This window comes from Sphaeramia orbicularis, chromosome 5 (genome assembly GCF_902148855.1).
Source record: "Sphaeramia orbicularis chromosome 5, fSphaOr1.1, whole genome shotgun sequence".
Lineage (NCBI taxonomy): Eukaryota > Metazoa > Chordata > Actinopteri > Kurtiformes > Apogonidae > Sphaeramia > Sphaeramia orbicularis.
Window position 1 is genome coordinate 4,844,569 of NC_043961.1, and position 17,590 is coordinate 4,862,158.

General features: G+C 35.4%; 1 protein-coding gene across 1 annotated transcript in view; it reads left to right on the forward strand.

Moving 5' to 3' along the window:
- epha8 (eph receptor A8) overlaps nt 1-17,590 on the forward strand; it is a 366,079-nt gene that overhangs the window by 311,317 nt on the left and 37,172 nt on the right. The window contains exons 10-13 of the mRNA XM_030134865.1: nt 4,250-4,412; nt 8,724-8,856; nt 16,266-16,333; nt 16,663-16,788. Of these exons, the coding sequence (XP_029990725.1) occupies nt 4,250-4,412; nt 8,724-8,856; nt 16,266-16,333; nt 16,663-16,788 (490 nt within the window). The remainder of the gene's footprint in view (nt 1-4,249; nt 4,413-8,723; nt 8,857-16,265; nt 16,334-16,662; nt 16,789-17,590) is intronic.

Below are 17,590 nucleotides of genomic sequence, written 5' to 3' on the forward strand. Positions count from 1 at the left end.
CTTTGTAATTGAATAAAAACACAACTTTGAGTTTTCATTTGAGCAAATTCTGGCTTCGCAAACGGAGCAGTTACTTGAAAGGAAGCAGGGGAAATAAGACAAACACTCCTTAAAGAACCTGTCGTCTTATCGGGCTGATAGAAGCAGATCAAAAGATGTCTCAGGTAATTACCTGCCAATTACATCTGACAGACAGATAAGGTTGTTTTCATTTATGACAAGCGGCGCAGCACAGGCTTCCACAAACCCATTGTGAACACACACAAGTTAAGAATCGACCGCTGGGAGACTTTAAATGGCAGCTGTAATGGGATGGGTCCTTTTCTGCTTTTCAATAAACTCATTTCTGGAACATTTTTGATATTAACCCTTAGGGGTCCACGGTCACGGCTCTGTGACTGAATCACATGACATTTTCAACACATCGTAGTGTCAGAAGTCGGTCCCGTAGACCACCGGGGATAACTGCATTCAAAAGTGCAGACTTGAAACACTCCCACTTTTTATTTGATGTTGACAGAGCAAATACAACCAGAGATATGACGTTTTGAAACTGAAGAAAACGAACGTGAATAAAATTATGAAAATGGGTGAGGGGGGCGTTATATTTCCACGGTAACAATGGAACCTCTGAACGTCCAAACGTGTCATATCTGATGAACATGAAAAGATGAAGAACTGCATTTTACACCAATTCTTTACATGTATTGATAGAATTAGTGAATCAGCAGTTTATATCAGTAGATCCTTTTGGTCAATGTTGGATGTTTGGGTCTTTATGGGTTAAATTTTTACGTTTTATAACTAGTTACATCACGACATTTGCACATATAAGGTCCAGACTTCCAACGAACATTTCTCAGAGTACACCATGGTTGTTTGTCAGCAGTAGCGGTTGTAGTAAAAACTGAGAATATGTCCAAACTTGGAGCCCATTATTTAAAATGTTCAGTTGTTGGTTGAACGGGACAGAGCAGCGCAGCCAACAACCTGGAGGGGGCGGGGCCTGAAGTGGCTCATGTGCATTTAAATCCACGGTCACGCCCCCCTGACTGAATCACATGACATTTTCAACACGTTGTAGCGTCGTAAGTCAGACACGTAAAATACACGCAAATACAACCACAGATACGACGTTTTGAAACCGAAGCAAACAAACGGAAAAAAAACTGCCCGAATTTGCAACTTCTAATCCACGAACTGCATTAGCATTACAGGTAAGGGTGAGAATGACCCCCACCTGATCCAGATGTGGAAACTGGGAGGACCAGGGGTGAGGGGGGGTGAGAAAACCGCACAAAACGCCTATGTAAAGATCTGCTTTTATGTCAAATATTTGTGTATAGTTTTCATTTATTACAATTTTAATTGTATATACCTAATATTTGGAACCAATATTCACTTTTAAAGTCTTTGAAAAGGTTCGTTAAGCATCTGTGTGTTATTTATGCAATAAATTATATCCATTTTTCAAATTTTATATTTTTTGCGTGTTTTTTGTTTTTTTTGTGTTGATATAGTAGATTAAAGTGAAAAAATAATAGACAGATGATATAGGGTCAAAATACAGTATTTGAAATCACTCTGACGGGACATTTTAGAGACAATTTGACAGATTAGTGTTGCTAAATGACCCACATTTTTACTTTTAAATTCATTTTTGCTTTAATTGGACCATAAGGGATTATCGAAAACAAGGAGCTACTTTACACTGGAATAAATGTTGGAATGGCAATCAATTAAAGTTCGCTCTCTCATGGGACACTGCTGTGTTTTGACCCTATAGATGAAGTTGTGCTGAAGAAAAAAAGACACCAAACATGAGTATCGTAAACATTTCTTTATATAGTATATAAAGGAAAAATCAAAAGTTCTCAAAAATGGCCAAAATAGGCTCAGACCCCTAAGGAATAACAGTGTTGCATTTGCTGCAAAAAGAGACTTTGCTCTAAGAAGTTTAAGTGGAGTGAGACTTTAACACATTACTGTATGTGAGTGTAGTTAATTTTTTTTTTTTTTCTGAAATGCAAAACTATCAACATGAGGTGTTTGTGCTTTTAACGGTCAAAAAGGATGATTGGAAGTTAATAAAATGAACAAAGTGCTGTGTCGTTCCCAGAAAGACTCATCAAAGTTAGGAGAAAAGGTTTATTCTTGCTGAAGTGACTTTGTTATTGGAATTACACATAAACCTCGCAGTAAAAGTCGTATTTGTGCAAGAACTTCCAAAATATTATGTTATAAACTTAATTACGGACCTGCTTAATTACTTCTCTGCATCAAAATTAAGTGAAAAATTTATTGTTACAGACTCCCATCTGGTGTCTGTCTTTTATTCCTTTATTTTAATGAATACACATTGTTAAAACAAGTAATGGAAATGGAAACTGATGCTGTCCTTTACTCAGAAATAATGAAGTATTCCTTGTTGGGACGTGACAGTTTGAATAATACTCTGTATATAAAGCTGCCCATTTGGTTCATTACTGCAAATAATTAATGTGAAGGAATTGCTATAACATCTGTCGCATTTCTAACAGCTGTTTCTTTGGAATATTGTAAACATTAGCTCAAATGTGCACAGAAAACTGGTTTAACTACAGTAAATAAGAAGTAAATACGTTTTCTTCTGCAGTCATGAGGTGTTTTCTTTTACTGTTTTTCAGAATATGACTCATTGCTCCGTACATGAGTTACAGAACACTGTTTATTTTGACCATATTCAGGCTCAGAAATGTCTTTTTCTATTTCATATTGATTTTCTTTTTCATTGTGAGAAAATGAAAAATGAAAACATTTCTTTGACCACTTTTTGACCGTGGAGAACAAAATCGATTCAATTCTGGTCTGGAGTCTTGTGTTTTGTTAAAAGAATAATATAAAAATAAGTATAAAGTATAAAATAAGTATAAGAAAGAAAGATCTAATGACCAAAAACTTCACCAATGTGCACTTTTCACAGTATGAATAGGTGCTAGATGCAGCAACTTTTGAGTATAATTTTTGATATTATAATAATAATAATAATAATAATAATAATAATAATAATAATAATAATAATAATAATAATAATAATAATAACAATAATAATAATAATAATAAAGCACCAGGGAAAGTAACTTAAATCACAATTTCACCCAGACATTTCATGGAAAAAAAGTAAGGAGTGTTGAAAGAAGGCAGGAACTACTCCTGTTTTTTTTTCTTACTTCACTGTTGTTTTCAAAAATTAAGAAAATGCAAGGCTGAAAATTAAGCATCATTCATGATTTATAAGGTATGTGCCATAGGTGTAATGTTATAAAAAAAAAAAAAAAAAATCAGTTTTCAGTCACCCCTTGATTTTTCAAGTTTTACTCAAGTATTAATGAATGAATAACTGTAACGGCAACTTATCTGATGTAAGCAGATGTTTCAGGAAAAGGGCAGGTATTATAAGTTTTCTTCATCCTGCTCCTTTCCAATCACTTAGATTGGAATGAATAAATGAAATGAAATTACATGAAATGAAATAATGTTTTTCATTTACTGATGGTAAATCGCATATAGTATCTAAAAAGGTAAATAAAAGATTGTCATTCAGCTGCAACATCACCTTTTTTATGTAATAATAATAATGATAATAATAATAATAATAATAATAATAATAATAATAATAATAATAATAGTAATAATAATAATAATAATGATAATAATAATAATAATAATAATTGATTTGTAAAGCGCTTTCAATCAAAGTGCTGTACAGATATAAAATCAATCACAATAAAACATAAAAACTAAAAACATTAACAGTAAAAGCACATCAAGACATATAACACAGAGTAAACAAGTGGGTCTTGAGCTTTTGGTTTGTTGGTTTGAAACTGAAGTGAGCTGTTCATAAATTCATATCGTTAGCTTCATAGTATAGTTGCCCAAGTCATATTTTTGGCCAAATTGGGATATCTGCATAAAATGTTTTAGTAGTGTTAGTAGAGTAAAGTTATGTAGATATCACAATTTGGCCCAAAATATGACTTATGCAATTATACTATGGGGTTAACGATATATAGAGAACACAAGAGCAAACACATTATACATGATAAATTAGAAGCAAAAAACAGAAATGGCTAAAAAAAACAACAACTGCATATTTAACCGTAAAAGTGCAATAATGAACTGTAATGTGCAAAGTAATATGTTGAATTTTTTTGAGAGTGTGGATGTCTGCAGTTCAGTCACTGTTGTTGAACTGTTTGTCTTGCAGGATAATGAAGAGCACAGTTATTCCACTCTGAAGTCTAAAAACACCAGCGCCCGAGTGTCAGGGCTGAAACCGGGCACCAAGTACATCTTCCAGGTCCGAGCCAGAACGTCAGCCGGCTGCGGACGCTTCAGCCAGAACGTGGAGATTCAGACCGGGAAAGCAGGTGTGTAGGACAGAAGAGAAACAGGACGACGACGTTAGAGCAGAGTACTTTACATTAGATTACATTACATTACAATAGAGTAGATTAGATTAGAGTACATTTCATTCCATTATGTTAGATTAGATTAGAGTAGATTTAGATTAGATCACGTTACATTACATTAGATTAGATTACATTATATCAGATTAAAGTAGATTACATTACATTACAAGTAGATTAGAGTAGATTACATTACAATACATCAGATTAAATTAAATTAGAGTAGAGTAGATTACATTACATTACGTTATGTTAGAGTTGATTACATAAAATTAGACTAGGTTACATTACGTTATGTTAGATTACATTACATTGCATTACATTATTTTACATTAGAGTAAAGTAGATTACATTAGAGTAGATTAGATTACATTACATTACGTTAGTTTACATTAGAGCAGATTACATTACATTGGTGCAGAGTAGATTTAGATTAGATTACGTTATGTTACATTACATTACATTAGATTACATTATGATAGATTAGAGTACATTACATTACGAGTATATTAGATTAGAGTGGATTACATCATGTTAGATTAGAGTTGAGTAGATTACATTACATTACAGTAGATTTATTTAATATTAGATTAGGTTACATCATGTTACATTAAAGTAAAGTAGTTTAGAGTAAAGTAGTTTAGGGAAATTCAATAATCAAGGCAGTAACAGAATAAAATGCAAGAAAAAGTGTACATGATAATGCACAAACAATATAAAATCTAAATAATAATAGTATAAAACTATCCAGACTATATATATTTTAACATATTTGGATGTTGGAGTGGAACTGCTTTTTAGCTTACCGGCCGAAAGGCCGTAAGATATTGTCGTCCGGCGGCGGCGTCTGTCGTCGTTTGTCGTCCGTTACAAAAATTTCAGTCTTCTTCTCCAAAACTCCAGTTCGGATTGACTTCAACCTTGGTATACAGCTTCTTTATGATGATGTCAACAAAAGTTAGTGAAATTATTTGGATCTGGATCTGATTCTGGATTTGGTGCGACTTTGAAAAATTTTCCCATTATAAGAGATAGGAAGTGGATGGATGCAATAAATCAGTATCAATGATATCAGGTTAGAATTTGAATATTTTACAGATCTGATTGGAATATCACCAAAACATGGGCTATTTCTGTAATAGAATAAATACACAGAACTGATATAATAAATAATAACTGGGATAATAAATGTCATCTGGATACATTTCCCAAAGCTTTTAATGTGGCCGGTAAGCTACAGGGCCATTGGTCCTATTTTTATCAGACAGTTCAGATGACATACATTCAGAACTGTTGTGTTGTCCAGTCTGACAGCGGTGGATGGATGACCTGCGCTCACGCTCTGTCCGCCACTGTGGCTGTAACGGCCTCCGTTAGCATCAGAACATCCATGTGCACCTGAAGGATCTGCTCAGACACCCTGCACCACCCAAAACCTCCACAGCTCAGAGGAGTCCTCCAGCACATCCCCCTTATTAAATACAGCAGCAAAAAGTCCAGAAAGAGCCGTTTGTTCTGCTAACAGACCAGGCACAAAAAGCTGCTTAACGCCAGGTGGGGGGGGGGGGGGGGGGTGCACAGCGGGGTCCCAGTCTAAAGAGGCTGGGGGTGTTGGTGGGTCCAGTAGCAGCCTCAGTCCACCCCTCTGATCCAGCAGGGTCCTGGTCTAAAGAGGCTGGGGTGTCGGTGGGGCCAGTAGCAGCCTCAGTCCATCCGTCTGATCCATGGATCCGCTCTTTGTTAGAGGGTCAGAGCTGTCAGCAGAACTGCAGCCTATGGCAGCTTCAAACAGCTGTACACAGCCCACAGTGGGGGGGCGGGGGGGTCTTTATGAGCACCTGAGGCAAGTACCCTGCACAAGTTAGCGCCACATAAAACAAAGCCTTTTTATTAGAATATTTTTCTTTCCTAATAGGGGGTTTGGCAGATGGCTGCAGCGCTGACTCCAGGTCTGCAGAGCTCACCCTCCTGCCCGCTCCGAGTCCCAGCGCTGTTTCCCTGACTAATAGTCCGCCTTCACTCTGCTGCTCACTGGACCCAACCCCCCCACCCCCCACCCCCCACCCCCCACCCCCTCCTTCATAGTGATTCATTTTCACATTCTGAAAACAAGAGCGCTGAACACAACCTGCCAGCAGACATGCTGACTAATCAATACCAAAAGCCAAAAAGTTTATCAAACACACACACAGGAGCCTTTTCCACACACAGACAGTGTCCTGGTGTCCTGTCCCTTTATCAATAGTCACTTTTCCATCGGACATCTGCGCAAAACTTTACCCATATTTACTAAATGTCGAAAAAAAAGTGCGTAATGTCGCTTTTTCCATTAAATCACAAATGTGATGATTTGTTTATTTATTATCATGAGATGACACAAGAAGTCATTCCATAAACATGACGACAAACGTAAATATGGTGTTGATTTACAGATATATTCATTATTATTAATAATTACCCCTCTATCTCATACTAAATTAAAAAATGATTGGGTTCCTGGTGTGTCCACACAGACCGCACCATGCAGGGCGCAATGTGTCCAAAAAACAAGGGGGGTGTTTTTGTTTTTTTTTGTTTTTTTCGGCGCAGGGGCGAGGTGGGAGCAGTTATATACGTGGGGGTGCGGTCCATAACAAAAGTGAAACTTTACATACTTTCAACGTCCAACTCCCAGCGTCTACTCCTCTACTATACAGCTGATCTTACACGAAATTTTCACAACTTCTAACCTGTATCCACTGGACCCCCAGTGCATGGGGACATTCGCGAATTCTGAGATTGTTGACAGTTCGGTTCAGGTGAACGTTAGTGCCAGTAGTGTAGGATATAAGTGTAACTGTTCTTCTTCGCTTGTTGTAACGTCCATCAACATCCGTGGGCTATCAACATGGGCTCTTATGGGGAGAAGATTTCAATCATCATCTTCTCCCAAACTCCAGTTCTGATTGACTTCAAACTTGGTATACAGCTTCTGTATGATGATGTCAGCACAAGGTATTGAAGTCCAGGTCTGATTCTGGATTTGGTGCCACTTTGAAAAATTTTCCCATTAAAACAGATAGGAAGTGGATTGATCCAATAAATCAGTATCAATGATATCAAGTTGGAATTTGAATTTTTTACAGATCTGATTGGAATATGAGCAAAACATGGGCTATTTCTGTAATAGAATAAATACACAGAACTGGGAGATAATAAATGGCATCTGGATACATTTCCCAAAGCTTTGAATTTGGCCGGTAAGCTACAGGGCCATTGGTCCTATTTTTTTTTTTTTTTTTATTCACGTGACTCTAGTTGCAGAAAACGGTCTTTCCATTGCAGTTTTGTGTGATATATCAATTGTACTATGCCCGAAAAACCATCTCTTGCCAGCACAAAATCTTTCAATCAAAAACCTTTTTCCATTAGGTAAACTTTTATGTGCAAGTCATATTCGCACCATTTGAGGGTCAATGGAAAAGCGACTCATCTTTATCCCTACTATGGCATTAAAACTGCAGAAGGGTCAGACTGGGAATCTGCATGTTTCACATCAGAACTGTTTCTACAGTGAAAAGGACGATTAAGGGGAAAAACTGACATCATTTGAGATTGTCCATATCAGAGTGACTACATGGTCAGGAGAAATGATACTGAATAGGATTTATTTATTTATTTATTTATTTATTTATTTATTTAAGTGTTTTCTTAACACACGCCAAACAGTTGACTTAGGGATGCAGGTTTCCAGTTTTGCTCTTCACACTGACTTCATTGGACTCCGACTAAACGTTTCCCAATCTTGGGTCGGCCGTCCAGATCCTTTTTTCCAACACAAACAGCCTTCCTCTTGAAACTTCTTATGCCACATCCAAATCTGCTGTCCTGTTGGCACTTGTTTCTGAAATTTTCTAACAAATTCACGTTGCACATTCACATTTGACTGTGTATGGTCATACTTCAGTACACAGAACGCCTTTTCTGTCGCAGTAAACAGCATGTCTATTCCTGAAAGCACAACAATAAAAATGAATACACTTTTTTGAGCAAAAAGAACAAACACATTTTAAACACATTATTAGGTGATGAAATGATGTCACATTTGTTGGGACACCCTGTATTTCCAATCTCCGACTCTCCGACTGCAAACAGGAGCTAATTAGAAAATGCAGAACAGTTTAATGAAGCTCCAGATCGGTGTTTATTGTGTTTAAGCGTCGGCCACGCCTACCTCCGCTCATCCCCTCTCTGTATTTGTGTGTGTGTGTTTGTGTGTGTTTGTGTTTCCAGTTCCTCTGCGCTACAACACCATGACCATCATCTGGATCTGCATGGCCCTGGTGTCCGGCCTGGTCACCTTTCTGGCCATCATCATCTGCAGGAAACGGCAAGGCTACACTTTACCACACTACCCATCGCTGCTGTGTGTGGAACACTTTCTTACACTACTTTATCTTGCTTCTCTTTGTGTAATGTTGCTTGTTTTCCAATCCCAGTGTGTGTTCTCCCTGCTCCTACTGTAGCATTAGTCCAAAGTTAGTCAGCTTTTTTGTGAGTTTTTGTCATATCGCATACAGAAAACTGAAATTACAAGACTCTAAGGGCCTGATTTACTAAGACTGCAAATAACTTGCTCGTGTGAACAATGAAATCAACAAAGATTACCAAATGACAACAGGTGCAAAGTCTTAGAGACTGCCCTATTTAACCCTTTGATGCATGAATTATGAGAACCTTAGTCAAGATTTTTTTTCCTGGGTGTTTTTATTCCTCTTTAGGCATGAAAAAAGCTGTGATTGAAATTTTTGTATGAACCTATTTTTTATGGAGTTACAACAACGTCCACTCAGCTGGACACCATGCGTTTAGTTTTTGAAGTAAAGAAACATGTATTTAAAACGCAGTAATAGAAAGTGATATGAAAATGTTGAAATAAAAACATTTTTAATGCAGCTAATCTGATGTTTTCTCACATTTTAACATACACTAATACTAGTTATTGCTCACTTCATGGAGTTAATATGCAAAAAAAGAACAACCTTTGGTTTAAGAAACTGTTAATTGCTGTCTAAAAACAACTACACTGCAAAAATCTAAATCTTACTAAGTGTATTTTTCTCATTTGTAGTCCAAGTATCTCATCACATTTAAAATCAGACATAATCACCTAAAGAGGAACTTTTCAGTGAGATATAAGAACTGATTTTTAGACAATAGATCTGGAAAATCTTATTTTAAGAAATGTTACCAAGATAATTTTCACTTGTTCCATTGGCAGATATTTTGCTTAATTCAAGATTGTTTTTTTGCCTAATTGCTTAAAAGCAAAAAAGCCCCGAAAAGAAGAAACGAATTAAGCACAAAAAAATCTTGAATTAAGCAAAATAAAATAAATCTTGAATTAAGCAAAAAAGTTGAATTCAGCAAAAAAAAATCTTGAATTAAGCAAAATAAATAAATCTTGAATTAAGCAAAAAAGTTGAATTCAGCAAAAAAAAATCTTGAATTAAGCAAAAAAAATTCTTGAATTAAGCAAAAAAAAAAAAAAATGAATTCAGCAAAAAAAAGTCTTGAATTAAGCAAAAAAAAAAAAAATCTTGAATTTAGAAAAAAATCTTGAATTAACAAAAAATCTTGAATTAAGCAAAAAAGAAAAAAAAAGAACTGATAAGAACTGATTTATAGACAATAGATCTGGAAAAAATTATTTGAAGAAATCTTACCAAGATAATTTTCATGTGTTCCATTGGGAAGATTTTTTTTGCTAAATTCAAGCAAAAAAAATCTGATATATAGATATAAATATAGATGCAAAATCAGCCACCACAACCAGTTTCAGGTTTGGTCAATCACATTGTGTGAGCTAAATAAATATTTGCATCTACTCCTCCCAGTAATTTCTGGCAGAAACGCCCATATTTCATATTCATCATTTTAATACACTAAATGGGTTGCATTAGTCATTTTGCCCATTTGAGACATGCAACCCACAGTGCATCCTGGGTTTTTGTTGCGCAGTGAAGTTTGTGCACATTTTTACACACGCAAACCTTTAGTAAATCAGGCCCTAAGGTGCAAAATGAACATAGTCGGAAAAAAAAAATACAGCAGAATATAAGTATAAACACAAAACAATATAACTATTATCAGAGAATATAATAATAAATGATAAACAGCAGGGGGTTGAGGAGACAATAAATAGACAATAAAGATGCAACAGTGAAGTTTAAACATTAAAGACTGCGAACCTACAAATATAAAACCAAAACTAGAAATTTACCTGAAAAATAAGCAAATGTGATTTTATGACGGCGTATTAGGACCACATAAGAAAATAAAAACACTTGTTACTATGAGAATAAAGTAATAAAATATCAACCTAAAACCCATAATTTTACAAGGATGAAGTCATAACACTTTGAGAATAAAGCCATACTTTAAAATAAAAAACTCATAATTTAATGTCGTACTTCTATGGGACTAAAGTCGTAATATTTCTAAAATAAATTTGCAATAGTGCAGTAAAATTCATAATTTATGCATTGTAAGCCTCAAACCTTGTTGATGACAAAGTTTCTGGTTACAGAAAATGCAAGAGGTGAAGCAGCAACTTCCACTTCTGTTGGAGCGGACGAATAATGCTAATATGTTGATGGTGGGCGGGGCTAATAGGTTTAGTATTTAGCCTTTGTAAACTCCAAATGAAAGTAAAACCTCACAAAATGTTCCAAGTTCTCCATTATGTGACGAGTGAGTACAACTTTATTGTTGTAAATTATGATATTTTTCCCACCTGTTTTTTTTTAAACTCCGACTTTATTCTTGTAAAAATACGGGTTTTATCTCAATATTTTATGACGTTATTCTCATAAATTACGATATGTTTCCCACCGGTTTTTAAATTACGATGTTATTCTGTAATATTATGGCTGTCTTCTCAAAATATTACAACTTTAATCTCATAAAAGTGCAACATTATTTTTGTTGAATTATGAGGGTTTTTTTTTTAAACTGCGACTTTATTCTCATAATATTATGGCTTTATTCTCGCAAAATTATGACTCTTTGTACTCGATTTATGGGTTTAATCTCGACATTTTTGACTTTATTCTCGTAACTTATGATATTTTTCCCACCGGTTTTTAAATTGTGACGTTATTCTTGTAATATTACGGCTTTAATCTCGAAATATTCCAACTTTTATCTCAAAAAAGTACAACATTATTTTTGTTAAATTGTGAGTTGTTTTTTTTTAACTACGACTTTATCCTCATAATATTATGGCTTTATTCTCGAAATATTACGACTTTATTCTCATAAGATTATGACTCTTTTTGTATTTGATTTTAGTCTTATGAAATTACAGGTTTTATCTTGATATTTTATGACTTTATTCTCGTAAATTATCTTATTTTTCCCACCGGTTTTTAAATTATGAATTTATTCTCGAAATATTATGACTTTATTCTCATAAGAATATAACTCTTTTTGTATTCGATTTTACTCTTATAAAATTACAGGTTTTATCTTGATATTTCATGACTTTATTCTGGTAAATTATCTTATTTTTCCCACTGGTTTTTAAATAATGATGTTATTCTTGTAATATTATAGCTTTATTCTCAAAATATTATGATTTTAATCTCATCAAAGTACATTATTTTCATTCAATTACAAGTTGTTGTTTTTTTAAACTACAACTTTATTCTCATAATATTATGACTCTTTTTGTATTCCACTTTATTCTCATAAAATGACTGGTTTAATCTTGATATTTTCTGACTTGATTCTCGTCGTGACATGTGTTTTCATTTTCCTACGTGGCCCTAACACACTGTCGTATGATTTAACCTTATGTTTCAGAAGTTAAAATCCGTGATGCAGGAGCCCACGATAATCTGCATTTTTTTTTTCGCAGTAATAAGGATGAGTCGAGCGCTTTGAAACCTGACGCTGTAACCAACTGTGTCCACTTTCCTGGTCTCCTCAGCCCTCCCTGTCCTCTCACTGTCTTATTTAGCTAATTTCCCAAGTCGTAATTTCCACCTCATCGTGAATTTAATTATGTTGATTCATGTCCAGTAGCTCGCGAGCCAAACGTTCCCGCTTATCCCATCACCACCCCCCCCTTCCTCTTTTTGATGTCTTCAACTTACATCTCTGAAGTAGTGCACAGAATAATTAAGTTCAATGCATTTAATTAATTCATACTTCAATGCCTATTAGGTTTTTTTTTCATTATTAGGGAGAAAAACATTCAAGCAAAGGATTTTTACAAAGTTATCCAGTAAAAATCAGTACAAAGCTCTGGATATGGAATGTTTCAGATCTGAATCGGATCAGTATTCACAGCTGCACTTTTCTCTTTTTAAGAAACACATTTGAGTAAAGTGATGCTTAGTCACATGTTCTACATCAGTGGTTCTCTACTCACCTCCCACTGAGATCCACATTTTTACATAGTTATGAGGTTCCGAGCATATGGGTGCTTCTATGAAACTGGGTTTGTTTTGGTATTTGTCACTTTTCCAGCTTTTTAGACCCAATAATAAAAGGTAAATGTAGACATATTTCCACCCAGGATGGACCTAATGATGACCTCAGATAAATTAACCCTTTCATGCATGAATTATGAGAATCTTAGTCGAGATTTTTTTCCTGAGTGTTTTTATTCCTCTTTAGGCATGAAAAAACAATGCAATTGAATTTTATTTACTAAACCTGTTTTTGATGAAGGTAGATTTGTTTCTTTATTGCTTTAACTAAAAAAAAAAAAAAAAAAAAAATTGCGATCCAAAAAATTCCATTTGAACACTTTTTTTCTTTGATTGAAGTGATTTTTTTTTTTATTTAAAAAAAAAAATGGGTTTTTTTGGTTAAAGCAATAAAGAAACAAATCTACCTTCATAATTTTTTTGTGGATTTCCAAAAATGTCCACTCCGCTGGACACCATGTGTTTAATTTTTGAATATCAGAAAGTGATATACAAAATAAAAATATTTTTAATGCAGCTAATCTGATGTTTTCTCACATTTTATCATATGTACAATTTTTATTAGCAATTGATTTACACTGAAACATGTCACTGCAGATCAGGTTTATCAAGAACAGCAAAGTTATGGTAATGGTATGAATGTCAGTGTATGGGATGATGCACAAGTGTCCACTGTGTTAACTCATATCGAACTAAAACAACAAAACCCATGAATATATTAGATGTAGATGATGTAGAATAGCTGTCCACTGAAGTGACCACTATGCATGAAAGGGTTAAACAAAAAAAAAAAATTATAGTCTTGCTCTGATCCATCCCAAAATTAATTAATTTTTAATAAAATATCAGGGCCAAAAATAGGACCCAAATATGGACATTAAATCTCCCTAGGTGTCAGTGCAGTAGATGTGAAAACATGTGTAAATGCTCTTCTATAGACTATAAATAAAGACACTGTGTTCAACGTGTGGATCCTAGTGGTTTTTCTAATCCACACATGGGTTTTTCATCAGTCTCAGTCTTATACCAGGTTTGGTGTGGAACCCATTGAGTCCACTAGCGTTACACGCAGAACCAGCCCATTTAAACACAAATAAATCAAGAATGATTTTGCAACAGTGGTAATTTTTGTGAAACACTCTTTGCATAATTAGTTCAAGAGAGAATAAAAAGATATTCAAAAAAATAGTAGTGCATAATTTTTGTGTCCTTTTGACCGTGTTACATGCAGATTTTTTTTTAAATAAAGTATAATGTAAAATAATATAAAAATGTGTTTTATCTGAAAAATAGTTTCTCTTTTATCTCAGTAAATATTTATTTTTTAAAACAGACCCAAAGTGCTTCCAAACTTGCTTCATAACATTCGTCTACATCTGGGTTGAATTTTTAGCCCCATGTTCTGTTTCATAGAAGCACTCATATGCAGTGTTCCAAAATAGTCTGGTGAACACATTTAGATTGTTTTAATGAGCCTTTCTTTCTAAACATTTTGGGTTTAAGATATTTATGCTCATTTTATGATCTCATTTATGATTTTTTTATAAGCTGGTTTTTATATTACACTGTTGCCCATAAAGTTGGACTTAAATATTTCTACATCTTCTCATGAAATGGCTGCACTGCAAAAATCTAAGTCTTACTTGTAGCCCAGACTGAAAATATGTCCAAACTTGGAGCCCATTCCCTAAAATGTTCAGTTGTTGGTTGAACGGGACAGAGCAGCACAGCCAACAACCTGGAGGGGGCGGGGCCGGAAGTGTTTCATGTGCATTTAAAGGGCCAGCGCTCCAAACCACCTTTCTGGTGTCATTACTCAGAAATAGGGTTGAAGATGGTTCTGTGGAGTTGAATGAATGAAGAATTCAGACCCAAGCAGAACATTTCGGCTAAAATTTGCTTAGAGGTCTTATTTATACATATATATTGCATTTATATATATACATTGCAACATGTTGATGCTCATATGAACTATGTTTTCAGCTCAAAAATGTCCAATTTCATCACAATTAATGCTATATTTTCATGTCACAAATGGCCAAGTTATATTTTAACTGAATTTACCTGAAAAACAAATATTCTATTCTTTTAGATTCCCCATTTTTTCTTACCAGATTCTCTCCTACATATCACGTTTTATTTTTACAGGTTGAATCTGGAGTATGGTGCTGATCCATCCTGCTTATGTTACGCCAATACATACATTAAGAATGTCACACGTCACTGTTTAAATCAACAGTTTCTAATAATAAGCATTTTTATAAAGAAATAATAATTCTATATTGTTATTTACTCTTTAGTCTGATGATAAACTATCCAATAAATACTAGTGCTCCTAGTTTTTGCACAGGGATCATTAGTGTAAACGCTGACATGGCTGCAGAGCATCAGTATGATGGGATCCACAACAACCATGTCACATCCGTCCACTGACACATTTAGTGTTTTTGTGTCAGCTGGGATTGTTTTGGATCCACAATACCAACATTTATGAAGAAGAAGAGAATTAGTAACTATTAGAATAGTAAGTCTATAAGTTTATTCCTAATACAGTACTGGTACTGACCAGAGCATCATGGGTAATGTCACGTCCATCCACCAGCAAAAGTTTTCACATACACGTGCTATTCCAAATCCAATATTTCTGAAAATAGAGCTTCCACTGTCAAATAATATCAGTAGTCTGTGCACAAATGGATTAGCATTATTTCAACACAGTTCTATGCATTTATGACAACGTTTTTTTTTTTTTGTTTTTTTTTGACAAAAATGGCCACTCATTTGACCCCCTAAGTAAATTTTAGCCAATTTACAGTTTATGGAGACCACAGGGAAATGTTTAAAATGCATAATTGTACTTAAAAAAAAAAAGCAAAATATCACTCCTTTAAGGGATGTAACTGCATGTTTTGTCTTGGATTGTGTAGTTCGTTGTGCATTTCTGCTGATTTTCTGTTAAATACGTAAAAAACTAAACTCTCTCGAACCTGCAGAGCTACTTCGTTTACTAACGAGTTAAAAGACGCTGTATTTCCTGTACCTTCTACTTCATAAGCTTTATTATCAGGGAGAACAGGTCGACTGGTTGTTCCCTTTAATAACGGTGATAAATAGCTGTGGTGAATTTAATAATTCATTATTAAAAAAAAACATTGATTAGTTCATTAGATTCGATGCCATGTGAAGAAGAGCTTGATAGTAAAAATGTGTTTCTGTCCTGTATTCATCCCGTCGTGTGCTTGTGTGTGTGTGTGTGTGTGTGTGTGTGTTTTCGTGGCTGCTTATATGTGTGTGTGTTTTTCCTTTATATATATGTGTATGTGTGTGGTTTGTGCAGACACTGTGGCTACAGCAAGGCCTTCCAGGACTCCGACGAGGAGAAGATGCATTACCAGAACGGTCACGGTATGTTTGGCCCATTCCTCCATTATTACCAGTAATAGATTAGATCGCATTCCTTGAAGAGGTCGCATTTTTATCCCCGTGTAATAAAGTTCATCCTTAGAGCAAACAATTTTCATCACGCTCGCAGTGATTACAGCGGCGCACGGGCCCCGATTCCCAGCATGCTGTTTATTCTTTCCCTGCTCTCCTTTCTCCGACTTATTTCTTCCCTTTCATCAGGTTTTTGCTTCCACACACCAGTGACGGGGGGAGCGGCGGGGGGGGGGCTCAGATGTGATGTCGCTCTCGTTCGCAGATATGTGACCAAATGCTAATGTTGTTTATCTTAGTGTCATTCCCCGACGCGAGGTTCTATATCGACCCGCACACATACGAGGACCCCTGCCAGGCGGTCCACGAGTTCGCCCGAGAAATTGAAGCTTCCAGGATCAAAATAGAGAAAATCATTGGCTCAGGTAAAACCATAAACTTGTGTGCACTCAGACACACACACACACACATATATATATATAGACACAGAGTCAGAATCATTGGCTGAGCTAAGTTAAAATCATTGGCCGGTGTAAAGGCTGTGGTGTGCAGCAGAGAGGAAGATGGCAGAGCGGAATCAGAGCGTTGCCTGGGACTGTCAATCAAAGCTCCTCCGACTGCCAGGGAATACTAACACTGTGTCAGCCCCACAATGCACCAGCACATAGAACTTCTGCAGTCACAAAGAGAATAAAAAAAGTATAGAAATGAGCAAGACAAATAACAGCAGTAAAAGCTTTAAGTTCTTCCATGAGCTACAGATAAGAATTAATGAGAAAGAGGATGATCGATGATTAGCTTGGAGTTTTGTGCATAGATGTGGACACACAGCCAATAAATGGATTTGTTTCTCTTATCTAACCTCACAAATTAACTTTAGACACATTCTCATTTACAGCCGTGGCTTAAGAGTCGGGGGTGTGGGGGGGTGTGGGGGTGGAGGAGGAGGTGGGTGCACAGGGTTTGCACTGCAGTGGAGTCTGTCTGCTCGCTTTAATCAGGGTTTCTACACATGTGAAATTTCAAAATTCCATACTTTTTCTAGACGCTACACTGGAAAAAAATCTAAAAAAAAAAAAAAAATGTGGAGGAAATAAAAAAGAAAACCATGCAGTAGTTAGTGTTTTAGTCAGCAGCTTTTAAAACTCACTGGATTGATGTTCTCTAGTTTATGCACTGGAAAAAATCTAAAACTTACCAAGTGTATTTTTCTCATTTCTAGCCCAA